The sequence below is a fragment of the Solea senegalensis genome, linkage group LG21 (genome assembly GCF_019176455.1).
Source record: "Solea senegalensis isolate Sse05_10M linkage group LG21, IFAPA_SoseM_1, whole genome shotgun sequence".
NCBI lineage: Eukaryota > Metazoa > Chordata > Actinopteri > Pleuronectiformes > Soleidae > Solea > Solea senegalensis.
In genome coordinates this window covers 2,836,086-2,852,389 of record NC_058040.1, presented here as the reverse complement: position 1 = coordinate 2,852,389, position 16,304 = coordinate 2,836,086, and the positions used below count along the sequence as shown (strand labels likewise).

The window sequence follows — 16,304 nt, the reverse complement described above, 5'->3', positions numbered from 1 at the left end:
AGGTTTAAGACTTGGTCTTAGGGTTCACGACAGAGTTCTAGCACAACATTGCTCGACTCGACTCTCGCTAACAGAAAAGCAAAAAAAGATAAACATGGTGCTTTTCTTGGTACCTGCTCTGGCGACTTTCCAAGTGAGCTAAGCCGATACTAAAATGTGATGTCAGCAGACTGCCAACCATTGACTGGTCAATCAAGTGGTCACCTTATTTAGCGACAGCACTGCAGATCGCGATCGTGACCTTTGAGCTGCATCACAAACCCTGCCGCTCTATTTCAGTCCAGTGACTGTGTGAGTGCTCCGGTCATGGAGGAAGTACTGAACAAATATTTTTAATTAACTGATTAACTGACTAGTGATTCAGTTACACTGAAAACAACTGCTTTACAAGTCACTAGTCACTAGTTTGCATGTGTGTGTGTGTGTAAAACGAAGTCAAGCCAGTTTCATGCAGCTGTGCAGTGATGACTCCGCCCACAACTTAAACCCTCCACGTTTCGAAAGAAAGTGACAATTTCAAACTCATTGGCATTAAAGGTAAACAACATTAGCTCTAGACATACAGTACATTATTGAATTGAGTTTTGGTGGTAAACAGGCTACTATAAAGTTGGTGAGCTAACCCATTACCTACTGGGGCAGATTAACCTCATCCTGTCACATTCCATCAGCTTCAAAGCATTAAAGGCCAAATCAGACCTCTGTGTCCACAGGCAAACAGTGACTACAGTGACAAATGAAAAATCCTCAGCTTAATATCATGAGTGGAGGTTCATGGAGAAGGAGGAGGAGGAGCACAAAGAGAGAAGCAATCCTTCAGAGGTTAAAGGAGAGAGCGAGGACACACACTACATTACATCACAGCCAGCCATCAATCTCACACTGCTCAGTTTCAGTGTCCGCACTGTGACACAACAACACAATCATTCTACCAGCTGTCGTTACAATACACCCCACACTGCAGCTGCTTCATCACTGAGGTGCACAGTTATGAGGAAGCAAAGCTCAAAGCAAGAGATGGAAGTTGAAGATGAGATAAAGCCATTGGTGAATATTAAAGCTAAAGAACACTCCCCCAAAAACCTCATTTTACATACAAACCATTCAGTTATTTTTGCATTTGTTTCATTTCCTACGTACTCCGGTCAAAATTCCTCAGCTCTACTCTGATCAGCAAGTTTCACACACGCAAGTATTCTGATTCTGAAACGAGTTTGCGCAATGTTGATCAGCACCACATAGACGACAGATGTTCACAGTTTGTTAAACCCTGATGAAGACACTACCTTTTCTTTGAATTAACAGTTAATTAACACAAACAATTAATTCAAAATGTGTTGAAGAACAATAAGAACAAATGTATAATGTGTGGTCCTGTGAGGCGCTTTAATAACAGTCCTTTCATCTGGAGATATCACCAGCAAAGGATTAGAGAGGATTACTATTACTGTGTGTCTGCCACTATGACTCACTAAACACTGACCATGATCTACCCTTTTTTTTATATATATATATATAAATATATAAGACCCTTTCACAGTATAGATTATTTTCGTTAGGCAATCTCTGTATTGCAAACAGTAAGAAGCGTACGACTGCCTCTGCATCTGTTGTCCATGTGATGGACTGACTCTTTGTCATGTTATTTTGGGAGAGCGCCTATGTGGAATCGAGCAAAGGTCAAAGGAGACCCTCGACTCCTCCACAGTGCTGCAGTGCTCCAGTGTAGTGGTTTGCAAATATAGTTGTGTGGTTATTTATACGGAGGCTGTTCGTCTATGGAACGGTCCTTTTGTTTTGTATGACGGAATATCCATCCACCCATTTTCTACCGCTTTATCCTCCACATGAGGGTCACATTACAGACGGATCAGAAAGTACAAAACAAACCAGTGAACAAGTGCCTTTTCAACTTTGATTTAAAAACCTCAATAGAGCTGGACCTGCCTGACATCAAGAGGAAGACTGTTCCACAACGTGGGAGCACGGAGAGAAAAGAAAAGGCACGTTTGCCAACCCTTCTTTCTGACTAATGGGACAACCAGACGGAGATCGCAGAGACCGTGTGGGCACATAAACCTGTATTATGTCCGACAGATATGCGGGTGCAAGACTGTAAAACCAAACCCAGACAGGCTCTGGGTGAAAATATTGTGTAATACTGCACTAAATATGAAAGAATAGAGTGATCAAATTGATCAAGACTGGATATAAACCTCTTTTAAATGTGACAAACACGACTAAAATAACAACTCAATGAATTATTACATATCAAACACGTACGGCACTGCTGTGTCAACCCACCCGCCACATTTCTGGATCTAACGCCACAACACTTGAAAGCAGAGACTCCACAGATGCTGAGGGTATAAGTCAAAGCACTCTACACCAAAGCACCACGGAGATAAAAGCCAAAGAATAAAGACAACAGAAATCCTTTGCCGAACGACGGCAGTACAATTGCTTGCACCTTTGATATATCTGGTCTATTTAAATAGACCATGTGGTTACAGATATACTCATTTCATTATGAGTGTGCAATTTTTCAGCAGAGACAGGGTCGTCGCTCATTGGACGGACGCACAGTCTGTTATCCACCAAAAGGGGTTATCTTATACATCCATAAGTTTGCTTAGTGCATTTAATTTTGCGGAACGTGTTTGTTGTGTGCTTCTGGTTCAGGGTCACTGTTGAATATGGGGATTTTTCAGTCAAGGAGCTACTAAAGATGACGGTAACCGATGTCTTGGCTGACATCTAAAACTCCACCAAAATGGATAAGAGGTTTAAGCTATATGCTTCCTCATACATATGCAACAACAAGGGTATGCATCTGCTAATGTTAGCTAACGCTAGTAGTCCCAACCGGGGATACGGGTTACGTCATTAGTTATTCGGAAAATAGAAAAATGCAGACTGGAATATTAAATGGGTCTCAGCATTGTGATCTTAAAGAGGCACAGACAATTATCTGGGAGTTACCTTTCCCCTGGGGTTTGAACTGGTGACCCTATGGTTACTAGCCAAATTCCCTTCCACTTGGACATGGGCTGGCCAAAGAGTTGCTTGTACTTTGTCAGATACAGAATTCATCAAGTTGTGTTTGTATGTGAAAAGACACATCTGTATTCAGCAGTGACTGTTGATAGCCCACTTAGCTGAATGACAACTTTACACTTTGAGTTTAGGTTTTTACAAAGAAAATCTCTAAATAACAAAAGGAAAGGTGTCAGCAGGTGCCTGGTTCTGGCCAAACATACAATGCTGTGGGTGTCTCCTGCTTCCAGCTGAGAGCACTTCACTTCACAGTGGTGATTTCCACCAGATGAGAACAGAGCAGAGGGAATGAGTGAGTAATGGCTGCCTGTACAGAGATAAACTAAATGTTTTATACTTTCCTGACATAACCATTTTAAAAAATACACATCAGACCTGACTCCTCTCCGACCTTTCACCCACAAGTGAAACGACTTGATCCAACAGTATCTTTAAAATGTGGAGTTAACATGAACTGTATAACAAGCAGTGGAAATGCTACCCAGCTGTATGTTAACCCTTAGAACACAGAGCATTTTGGCTGCTTTTTTCATTCCACAAGGCAATCTGATGAAAAAAAAAAATCATTTTCACCAACTTTATAAAACACACATGAGTAAAAAGTACCCAAAATGTTTACAATCAGATTGAATTTGTGAAATGTGAAAATACGTCAGGGTTCAAAGTTCACTTGGCTCGTTTTTGTGAAGAAAAAGAAAAGAAAAAACGTTCTATTTCGTGACTTCTGCACAATTATTGCTACTTTGAATAACTACTAAACATGTGTGGAAATAAATCATAACTTTGACTCAACAAGACATAAGAAGACAAAGAAAAAAAGCATTTTTTAAGGCCCAAAAATGTGATATACAGTATAAACACACACACCCAGGATGTCCATAGAGTTAAAAGTGAATTATTCCCACAGCAAATTACCATGGGTGCACCTGTGGCACAGATCTGTTCCATGTGAGCAAGAAGTTGCAAAATAAGGAGTCTGGTGACAGAATATTATTGTCTATTTTTACAATCATGTCATATGAAATAAAGCTGACAAGGTTCATAAGGATTGGCATTAGTTAACTCCCCAGATTCCATTTATCACTGTATTACTACATTCAAAGTACATTTGTTTTTTAACCCAGAATCAATCTTGATTGAGCTCTTCAACTTTATTTGAAATCCTTTTATGACACCATGTGACACTGTGAAAACTATTGAGATGTCATAGCAATCATAGATAATGAAAACTATTGTCAGACGCTGACACCTTGTGGCCGGAGCTGCAAACTGTGTGAAACCACAGGTGTTTCTATGGCTACAGGAAAAATGGTGGAAACCCTGTGCTGAGTAAAAAAAACATTACTATTATAACATTACTACATAAAATGAAATGGGTAATTAATTTAATTTAATTTAATTTAATTTAATTTAATTTAATTTAATTTAATTTAATTTGAAAAGCAAGATTGGAACCAGTGTTTCTGTTTTCTATTACTTTCAGACAAGACAGACAGTACTTCATGCATCTGGTTTATGCAGAACTAGTTTCAAAACACAAAATGCTGTCATAGAAACATGGCGCTGTGACATGACAGCTTCTGTAAAGCAAGGTTCTTGCCTCAAGTTCACCTAAAAGACTCATATGGCCTCCCGGGTGAAATGAACAAAACTACTCTCTTCTACTTCTACTATCTACATATCTACTATCAAAAGAACTGAAGGACGATAGAACTGGAGAAACAATAGACAGTATGTAAAACAACTACCAGCTCCAGAAGGTGGGAAGAATTTTGTTTGAGAAACTTAGAAGGGATAATAAACTATACAGCAACCCTTTAGGAGACTATAGCACATTTTCCTGACAGCAGTTGTTTTCAGTGTAACTGAATCAGTTAATTAAAACTACAGTACGTCCTCCATGACTGGAGCAGGTATTGATTGGAGTGCTGCTACACGAAGAGTCATGAGTGCGACAGTGCTTGAGATTTGAGATTTAAGCCAGTCTTAGTATGTTGTTATGATCAGCTGATTCATAAAGGTGCAGTCTTTGGACACTTTGTTATTTGATGGAACATTGTGGCTTTTAGAGTAGTGGACATACACTTGTACTGTGGGAGAAAAGGTTGTGGTTTGGATTCCCTGCTAAGCCAGTCTGCCGATGTGTCCTTGGGCAAGACACTTAACCCTATGTTGCTCTAGACAGCTGCGTCGGTGGCGTATGAATGGAAATGAAAGATGTGCCGAGTGAATGGATGAATGGTAAAGCAGCTTTTGCGTGGTTATCAAGACGCGCTGTATAAATACAGACTATTTACTGCTGATGTTGGTGGAGAATGCTGATGATTATTGTTCTCCTCATCCCACTGTGATTCCTTTATTTAAGACACATAGTCTCATTCTTGTATTTGTTGTACTACAGTGTCACATATAAATCTTGTGCATGCAAAATATACAGGTGAGAGTAAGAGTCCCCCCCCCACACACACACACACACTCACACTCAACAAAGAACAGTTCCTCCAGCACAATTACAACATGTGCCGTCATTCGGCCTCCTTGATGGTTGCCATGGAGATGTCATTGATAAGGCACACAGAATTATTTTCCTTTCTTCACACAAGTAAAGAAAGTGCTGTGAGGCAGTTGTGTCATTAATGGACTTGTGCTGAATCAGAGCTCCATTAATTACTGAAAAGACAAATCAGACTTGCTGTGATGCTGGGTTGCTATAGTGCTTCAGCGTGTGTGTGTGTGTCTGTGTGTGTGTGTGTGTCTGTGTGTGTGAGAGAGTGTGCATTAATTTCTGTAAACCTTTCCTGGTCACCCTCAGTAACTCTCCTGAGCTCTACTGCTGCTGCTGCTGCTGCTGCTGCTGCTGCTGCTGCTGCTGCTGCTACATAGCAGCAATGGATTAACCGTTTCCTGGAAGTGCTTGACAACAAGCCTGCAGCCCTCCCTCTCATCACATACTTTGTACAAAGAGCAAACAATCTGAGGAAGCTTGACTGCTGCAGCTCCTGTCTCCTCACACACACACACTCAGCACTGCCTGGACAAAGAGAACATCAGTGGCAGCTCCTCTACAGGAACATAAATGTCTGCAGCAGAGGACTGATCCTGACCGAAGACTGGTGAGTTATACAAACATGAAGCAGGAAAATCACCATCATCAGCCACTTATTCATCAAGTTTGCAACTTCATTCTGTCATATTATGACCGTGTGAGAGAATGTGATCGGTATCTGTAACGGGCGTATGGATGATGTTCTGCTTTGTGGCGGTAGAAGATGGAATATTTTGTGACTTGATCATATGCTCTGAGAGAACACACACAACATGTGTTTGTGCAGCTGTTCTTGAGAGGACACAGCATTGTTTCTATTCATTTTGACAGCCTTAACGAAAGCCTTTCCCTGAATCACGATAATAACCATAATTCAAATATGACCTCTAACCTGAGCTACGACCTCAGAAATGGATTTGGTCGCCTTTAGAACTACTGATCCTGGACTAAAGAACATATTTATATCAGAAAAGGTCCAAAAGAGGTAGCAAATACACACACACATACACACACAGTGATTGTTATTAAGCTCTTGTGAACGTTGAGTGCTGAGGTAAGCCTGTTGAGATGAAGTGAGTTTTCTATCTTCTCTCTGCAGGCTGTGTGGAAACTAAACAGTCCAGTAGACTGGATGTAGCATGTAATATACTGCAGAAGCATCATGGATCCTCTTCAGTGTGTTTACTGTCACCACAGAAAAGATCCAGTGTCAGTGCTTGTTAACGAATCACAAATATCTAATTATTATTAAGTAGTGATGAAATCGGTTGTATCTAGGTAGAATTCTGAGATGCATGTACTTTAACTGTCAGTTTAATGTGCTACATTTAACAATATAGTATCACCTTTTTTATGTTCTATATGAGAAACCATTATTTGGCTGTTTATTCAGCCACATAATGGTTTATTATGTAGCCACAATCAGGGCTGCAACTCACCATTATTTTTTATAATCGACGATAATCTGCTAATTCTTTTCAAATGTCAAGTACATCAGTGTTTTTGAAACCTGCAAGTGATGATGTCAGAACATCATCGTTTAACTAATATAATATCACAAAATATTATCAAACAAATAAAACAAACCACAAACCAAAATGATTCAGTTTTAATGATGTCTGTGTTCTATGCAGCAAAGAAAACTTATTATAATTCTTTAATCTTAATCTTTGAACTGGGGTGAGAATCACAGGGTAACTCACGATACGATACGATTCAATACGGTACGATACATGGTCCACAATACCAAAAATATCACAATACAACTTTTCTGTGATAATCAATATATTGCAAAACAATCTGTCTAACTGAAGAAATGAAAATGTCCGTGAAAAGTGGGGGATTTCTCCATTTATTCACAAGATAGCTGGCTGACTGTTTACTTTAGAGTGTCTAAATATTAAATATTGATACTTGCCCTGGCATATCGATTATCGTATTGCACGAAGAAGGACAGCTGTATATCACCAAATTGATATTTTGACCCACCCCTACATTTTTATTGTGATAATCTTTTTTGTCCATGTTGCTGTGGATATCACAGTTTCCAGTGATCCAAGTGTTACATGATGGTCTTAGTTCTTTTCTCAAGCTTGACAAAGCCATTAGAACCAAAGATTTGTTCAGTACTTCCTCCCTGACTGGAGCACAGACTCTGTCTGACACAGTCACTGGACTGAAATACAGGTTCAGGGTTTGTGATGCCACTAAACCTCTGTTAAATACTGAGATTTTAGACATTTCCCTGGTACTTGTTCGAGATTAACCCACGTTTTTAGGATTGTTAAGTCTTTTTAACTGATCTACAGTTCGGCATTGTTCACTATGATTCTTGTGTCGGAAGTCGCGCTCATGACTCTTCCAGTGACGACAATCAGACCAATCGGTGGCCAGCAGTCTGTTGACGTCACATTTTTGGCTCAGGTCACTTGGAACCTCATCAGAGCTAGTACAAAAAAAAAACCCACCAGGTACTATCACTAACGGAAAAGCAAACCACGTTGTGCTAGAACTGTAAATGGAAAAATCACCATATGAGTTTGCCCTGTGATGGACTGGTGACCTGTCCAGTGTGTGGCCCCACCTTTCACCCTATGCCAGCTGGCACCAGCAGCCCAGTGACCCTCATGTGGAGGATAAAGCAGTAGACAGTGTACCCTTAGGGTGAAAAAGGAAAGACAGTATTGCATCTTCTTTTAATTTAATCCCCCTTGCACCCTCTCTGATTGTCAAAATGTAAACTTCTAAATCTCCACGCACAATATTGTACTCATGAGGGAACACTCTCCAAATGTGTACCTACAGGGACATAAAATGTTTCTGTCTTGTGCCCCCATTTTTGAGAGTGTTAAAAAAGAAAGAGTGGAAGTATCACTCATTTGTGTGTGGCTGTATGTGCTTACAGTATTAGATAACTGTCATTGTATGACTTTGCTTTTGCTTCACCGTGCTGCTGCTGCTGCTGCTGCTGACACGTCATCACTGAACATGACTGAGCTGCTTTAGCTGGCAGCCACACACACACACACACACACACACCACCTGCACTATGTTTAACACATGAAGTGGGGGTGGTTTCATTTATGACAAGTCATTTTTTGGGGGGGATCCATACTTGAATCCTTCTATGGGTCAGATGTTGACTCATTATGTCAATAATGATTGTTTCTCAATCCTGGTACTGGAGAGCCACACTTAATCCCAGTTCACCATCGAGCTCTGCAAACACCTGATAACGACCCGTTCATATGAATCATGTGTGTTGGAGCTGCTCCAACCAAGCACAGAAAACAAGTATACAACATAAGAATATACAATTACCCATCCATCTGTTTTCTGACGCTTTATCCTCCACATGAGGGTCGTGGGGGGTAGCTGTGCCAATCTCAGCTGACATAGAGCGAAAGGTGGAGTAAATCCTGGACAGTTCGCCAGTCCATCACAGGGCCATCGCAGTGTGCAATTACATGCAATAAACAAGGAAATCAGAGATGTCAGGGTCTGTTGCTCATATTGCAAGGAAGCACACACAGACACACACACCAAAAACAATACTTCACTCCCACTCCGTGGTGCGAAGTAAAAATACTTACAATACATAATGTGCAAGAACTAAATAAATTAAGTAACAATATACAGTATATAAAGAGTAATAGAAAAAATAAGTGAACTGAGTTATATAGTCTCAGTGAAATCCCAGCATGCACTCTTCTAGAACATTAAAGCCCTGCGATAAAGTAATTATTACCAGAGCTTCTCAGTCATTTTAGTCCCATAATAGTCAGTATAAGGCGTTAGTTAAGTTATTATTTATGTTGCTGGATAATTACGCACTTTTTTGTGACGCTAAACCATTCAAATATGACAATAACCACATGCATGTGTTAAAAGATATCTAAATTCAGAAATTCAGAAAGTGAAGTGGACGAATTATTAATCTGAATCACTCAATAGTTCACATGAAAAAAACAATGATGGGAATTATTGATGCTAGCCTCATGTGTTAATCAAAGTCCTGATTTAAGATTTGGGCGTGGACCTCAATTACAAATAATTCAAACAATAATTAAAAACACAAAAATGGGTCAAAGATTGAATTAACCTTCAAATGTTCCTATGGAAACCCATTTCCATAGTGGCAGAAAGGAAAAGAAAAATGCTCTATTTTGTGACTTCTGCACAATTATTGCTGCTTTATATCACTACTAAAAATGTGATATAAAATGAATCATAACCTTGACTCAACAACACATAAGAAGCCTGAATATGTTACCTATCAACACACACACCCCAGGATGTCCATATAAGGAGTTATTCCCATGGCAATTTACCTTGGGTGCACTTGTGGCACAGATCTGTGAGGACAACTTAATTTGAACAGCCTAAACAAAGCCGTATCACTAACCTTAACCATAACCAATTAATAACCTTAATCAAACCACGATTCAATTTCAGCCCTAAATTTAACCAGTTCCTCAGAAATGATGGTCTGCCACATTAGGACCAGTTTTTTGTTTCCATGAGGACTCCTGGTCCTGACAAGTTCAGTGTTCGACAGAAAAATGCTCCTAAAGAGGTAATAAATGCAAGAACACACAAGACTGTTGGTGCTTTGCATACCACCTGAAATGCAAATAGATTCACCCCATAAAACAACTGACAATGTACAATCATTTCTATCCTTTATAAATGTGAGTGGTTGTCATTGTTTTTCAGTGCTGCAGTCTGTGACTCATGCAGGAAAATGTTATGTTACTGTCTCAGACATTAAAAAGTGCCACCTTATCTGCTCTGGCAGAGAAAACCAAGGACAAACAGAACAAAGGCTGATACAAAGTGTCTGCCTGTGTTGGTGCTGCAGAGGACAGCGGCACGAAAAACAACTACTGAATGGATCCTATCTGCAGCAATACTTTGTAGGCAGTGCTTTTTTATCACATCACAAAATACTTGTTTCATTTGCAAACTATTTTATCTATTTCATAAGTGGTGAGGCAGGACAACATGACAGACAGACAGATGTGATCGAGCAAACAAACTTTATGTTAAACAAGACGGGGTGTGTCTGTGTTCTTTTATTTGCTACTTCTTTTGGACATTTTCTGACATAAACACTGTCCTCCAGGACCAGTAGTTCTAATGGCAACCAAATCCTGGTCCTAATGAGGCAGAATCTAATTTCTGATGTTGTGGTTAAGGTTAGAGGTCATATTTGAATTATGGTTATTATTGTGATTCAAGGAAAGTAGTGGCAGCCACTGGGCTATATTGTGCAATATAGCCCAGTGGTGATATGCCGTTACCGCATATCACCACTAGGACATGCCAAAGCACCATTATCATGGGAACGTCTGTCTGTCTGTGTGTTATTTTCAAACTTGACCGTTGACTTGCTACGGGCATGAGTACATGCAGTACCAAGTGACATTTTGTTAGATACGTAATGCAAAACATATTGTTAAATATATCGCTAAAAGAAGCACATATTGGTTTTCGCTGCTCTACTCTAGCCACTCCCCATCTCACTCACACAGCACTGTGAGTGAGAGAACCACCAGGTTCTGAGGACGCTTCTTCCCTGCAGCTGTCACCCAACTGATCTCTAGCTCTCCATGTAGTTAAATGTTCCATATTTATTGTATGCCATTATGTCATTTCTACCATACACAAATAAAAATATTACTGAATTTTTGCTGTGTAACAGTAACAATGAGCACTCAAACACACCAAACCAACAATTGCTAAAAACAGATTTTGCACTAGTTCACTTAAATGAAAATAAAAATACACAAAAAGTTTTTGTTGTGTACTGTCCATATGTGTCCTTGTCTGTTCGTGTTTTTCGCTCTTTCAGATAAATGTCTGTATTACCTGTCTGAATCCACGCTTGTTCGGTGTCCGCCATTTGAAAGAAAGGCAGGGAAAACACTACTTTAAGGAGACCTTCGGCTGGTCGGGTCCGAGTTCTATAAGACGAAGCGTTTCTTCTATGAAACGGCGTATGTTGCAGTGAGAGAAAAATGTTTGGTGCTTCTTTTTTCATGATAAAACCGGCAATCAAGCGCTGGTAAAGTTAGCACAACTTACTTAGAAGCGTGCGGAGGCATTTCCGTTTCCGTCGGCATGAGGCCACACCGCCGCCGGCATCAGCGCCCTCTATGGACGGGCCGCCACTGATTATTTTGTATCTGAATTACGTATTGTTTGTTAACACAAAATAAGTAATTCAGATACTTTACACAAAACTAGCAAGAGTTGACCCTGGATCAGTGAATACTATTACTAGATAACCATTTACACTAGTTTTAACCTGAAAAAAGTAGCTTAGGTTGTCAAAATGAATAGAAACCAATGTTGTGTGCATATTTTGTGTGTGTTCTCTCAGAGCACAAAATATTACATCTTCTACCATCACAAAGCAGAACATCATTCATATGTGTGTGTGTGTTCTTGTAATTTTTTTTATCGCTTTAGGATATTTTTCTGTCATAAACACCAAGCTTGTCAGGGCCAGTAGTCCTCAGGGAGACCAAAATCTGGTCCTAATGAGGAAGATCCTCATTGTTGCGGAACAACAATATATATATATATATATATATATATATACATATATATATATATATACTAAACGACTCTACTCAATGATTGCTGTCTACTTTTACCTTTACAAAATGTCTCATGTGTATTTTGTTATTATCCACAGAAACTTGTCCAAAATCTTACCCAAACCACCAAGTGACCACAAGAGGGATGGAAGGTGAGGGCAGTAATCCTGGGGTGGCGATGGACTCAGCTAATCCCTTACTGAGAGCAGTCTTCCTCCGTCGCCTGAGACTCACACGGCTGCTCCTGGAGGGCGGGGCTTACGTCAATGAGAGCGACAGCCAAGGCCAGACTCCACTGATGGTGGCCTGCAGGACCCAGCACACTGATGCCCAGAGTGCCAGTCGAGTCAAACTGGTCCAGTTTCTACTAGAGAAAGGAGCAGATCCCAACATCCAGGACAAGGAGGGTCATTCTGCTCTAATGCATGCCTGCCAAGAGCAGGCTGGCCCTGAGGTTGTGTCTTTGCTCCTGGCCAGTGGAGCAGACATCAGCCTGGAGGATCAATCCGGCACATCGGCGTTGGTCTACGCGGTCATGGCTGGAGATTGGACTGTCCTGAAGCTGTTGCTTGACACTTGCAAGGCCAAGGGGAAGGAGGTGATCATCATTGCAACTGATAAATTTCCTCAAGGGAAACTAGAAGCCCAGCGGTACCTCAACATTCCTCCTACCCTGGGTCCTCTTGAGCAGACGGACAAAATGGCTTCAGCAGCTCCTGCATCTCCCTCTGAAATTCAGCTCATCACCTCCCCCCAGTGCACCTCCTCCTCCTCCTCCTCATGTCCCCCCAAACCCATTTTCTCTTTCAAAGAAGTCAAGTCGTGTGGCGTGAGCTCTCATCCATGTTCTCCATCACGATTACGAGGGCTCAGCCAAGAGGCGGCAAACAGACTCCAGCAGCCTCTCCTGAGGTTGAACTCCGAGCCCTGGCTAAAGATACCGACTTCCCAGCTCAGTCAGCAGCAGCAGCAGCCTCATGCAGCCTCACCTTCAAAGAATGACTCAAACCACCCTGAAGAGTTCTCTGTGAGCGTTCCCATAATGAAAGGGGACAACAGTGTGCAGTCTAACAGCTGCAAATGGTATGAAGGAAGACTGGCCAGGGAAAATGGAGTCGAAGGACCAGACAGGAAAAACTGCACCAAACATGGTAGACAAAAGATATCTTTACCAAGTCTTCTATCGCCTCACTCCGCCTCCAATCCTAACCTCCACTCTGTAAACCTGGGAACGGATTCTCCTGGTTCTGGCGCCAAACTCCATAGCACTTCACTTCATAGTATGGCCTCATCAAGCCTTCACAGCATCATCCAGAGGCGCAAGCTGGGTGCAGACATCTACAACTCTGACCCCCAGCTGACTGTAGATATCCCAAACCCCCCGACAGATGGCAAGAGGCTGGCCTCTTTGCATCGCTCTAGCACACTGTGCTCCAGGGAGTCATCACTGGCCCTGGGTCCAAGCAGCAGAGTGCTGTCCAGGTATGAGCGGAGAGGCTCTGGTGCCTTTTTGTTGGACCACAACTCTCAGGCTAAGCCAAGGTCTCTGCCACCTCTGACCATCAACTCCACCAACACTCCCAACCTTAATGTTTACAACTTTGGACCTGGAGCTGTAGGTAGTTTCTCTGAGGATAAATTCCTTCCGTCTGCTCCTCCTGGACATCCAACAGAGCTGACCAGGAAGATGCTTTTGAGGAGACACTCAATGCAGACTGAACAGTTTAAAACAACGGTCTGAAATTCAGTTCACCAGTGCGTTATTGACCCGGGTTAGACCTGGTATTAAGGTCCTTCCTGAGTGATGCGATCAAATTTGGCGAATACTTCTTCTCATACAACGACAGGAAAACCAATCAGCACTGAGATCTTCGTTAATTAACCCTGATTGTAACATTGTTTATTTGATTCTAATGGTACGACATGATTTAATGTTACAGCAGTGCAAGTAGAGCTTTGTCTCTGTCACTCACACAGCCAGACATCAGACACATGTGAACCATCAGACTAAGATTAACATGATTTTGTTCTGTATTAGAATAAAGGACATTAATACCAGGTCTGAACGAGACCTTCATGTGAAATGTGTTGTTGTGATGTTGATTCTGCAGAAAAATTCAATAAGATGAAAAAAAGAATCCCAGTCTGTAAGTGCTGGGTGTTGTCTGTGCACAGAGCTTCACTATAGTAACGTTGCATAATGATGTTTTTGTCCATTAGGGGGCAGCAGAACAAGCAGAAAGCACATTTCATAGCTATAAAATCTGAACAGAAACATGTTGTATCAAGATGTCAGTGTTGTGTTTTGGGCCTTTCTGCATGTGTATCCATTATTCACGCTCTTAGCTCACTTAAAGGTTGAGTGTGTGAAATTCTTTTCTTCATTTGGGAGAAACTGGAGGTAAAATAATAAATGTTTTTTCTTGAAAACAGGGTAAATAAGAGTCAACTGTGAAGGGTAAAAACAAAAGCAACATGTTAATAAGATAAACTACTGTAGTAACTACACAATCAATGAATAATTCTCAACACTTTTCAAACAACAGTCACTCGATTGAATGTTGCTGATATGAAATACAAGGTTTTTATGGCAAACACGTTCGGCCACAGTTTCTGTCTTTTTGTTTGATCTTGTATTCTTTTCATTTTTGGCTCATCACTACAGTTTTGTTTGCAGTTTAACAAACAACAGGTTTATACGTTTTTGTTTTTTTTCTTCTGGAAAATCAGGGACCTGCAGGACTTTGACACTAAGGTTACGACCTCTTGTCAGAAGCAGAGAAAGCACTCAGAAAGCAAACTTCCACTGCACTCCTTTGTCCACAGTGTCAAAGATAAACTCCACTATATGCTTATGGTAAGGTTCACAATTCATTTCATGCTAAATCCCATATTTATTTATTTATTTTCCAAATATTTTTATTGAAAAAGATACCATACAATACTTACAATCAAAGAAATACAATGACCCTTTCCTTCTTTTTTTTTTAAACATCCATATGCATATGGACACTAAACTAAATCCTATTTTTATAATATACCACAGCACTGTGAGGCATCACAGCAACTGTCTACACGTTTGAGGATCCAACATAACAAAGACTATTTAACATAAGAAACTAAATACTAAAAATGGCAACAAAATCCAAGATAAAGAGATATAAAGATAAAACAAAAGACAATATAATGAACAGGAGCAGGAAGAGCACGGTGAATTGACAGACACTGAGGATGATGACAATAATACCAACAATAATAGGTTATTTAGTGTATATGTGAGCCTGGATCACCACCAAACATTAATATATTCCACAAAAATACAAGACAATTTCACTAAAAATCTGTCCTTTATTTGTTGAGTTATGCTGATTATAAAAGTTAAGCAGAGCAGGATGCAAAAACGAGATAAAATGTTTAAATGTGAGCTTCTGTAGTTCAGTGTAATTTTATTACTTTATTCTTTTAAATCTAGATAATAACTTTCTTGGCGCTACCTCATGATAAGAGTATTGTGACACATAGGCTGTACCTAAACAAAATATCTTGATCACCCCCTGGTGGCTAGTTGCAGTCATTCCGTCAGCTTCCTTCATGTGAGTGGGTGAGACTTTAACTTTCTGAATAGTTTGTTATTCAGTAATTAAACAACAAGTAAACAACAAGTAAAAGACGGCTTTTGGATCCACGACTTAAACAAGGTTGCTATTAACCAGCTTTAAAAGGTCAGGGGAAAACTGAGAGGCCTTCGTGGTGGTTTGCACTCTGAGTGCTTTGTCTGGTTAGTTACTTACAGCTATAAAACCTGGGTTTATATCACAAAGAGATGGTTTTCAGTGACTGATATCGACCCACAATGGTTAACTTGGTATATAGGCAAGACACAGCTCGATCAGTTAGCAAAATGCCAGAATAATAACTTATACTGTCACATTTTAGGAGGTTTTATTGGCAGAAATGGAATATTAATGTAATTAGTACGTGCAATACATTTAAACTAAGCTTTACAGAGACTGCCGCCTTGTGCTACATCCTTTCCATGACAGGAAAATGATCAAATCACACAACAAAAATATCCTTTTTGTACGCGAGTCCGGTAT

At 40.5% G+C, this 16,304-nt stretch overlaps 1 protein-coding gene across 1 annotated transcript; it reads left to right on the top strand.

The window, feature by feature from the left end:
- The first annotated feature begins 6,059 nt into the window (after positions 1–6,059).
- LOC122758228 (ankyrin repeat domain-containing protein 34B-like) lies at positions 6,060–15,844 on the top strand. Its single transcript, XM_044012240.1, has 2 exons — positions 6,060–6,170; positions 12,306–15,844. Exon 2 carries the CDS (start codon positions 12,353–12,355, stop codon positions 13,946–13,948), a length of 1,596 nt encoding a protein of 531 aa, XP_043868175.1. The 5' UTR covers positions 6,060–6,170; positions 12,306–12,352; the 3' UTR covers positions 13,949–15,844.
- Positions 15,845–16,304: the final 460 nt, after the last annotated feature.

Coding starts and splice junctions, on each gene's coding strand:
- LOC122758228 (XM_044012240.1), top strand. CDS start 12,353: ATGGAAGGTGAGGGCAGTAATCCTGGGGTGGCGATGGACTCAGCTAAT.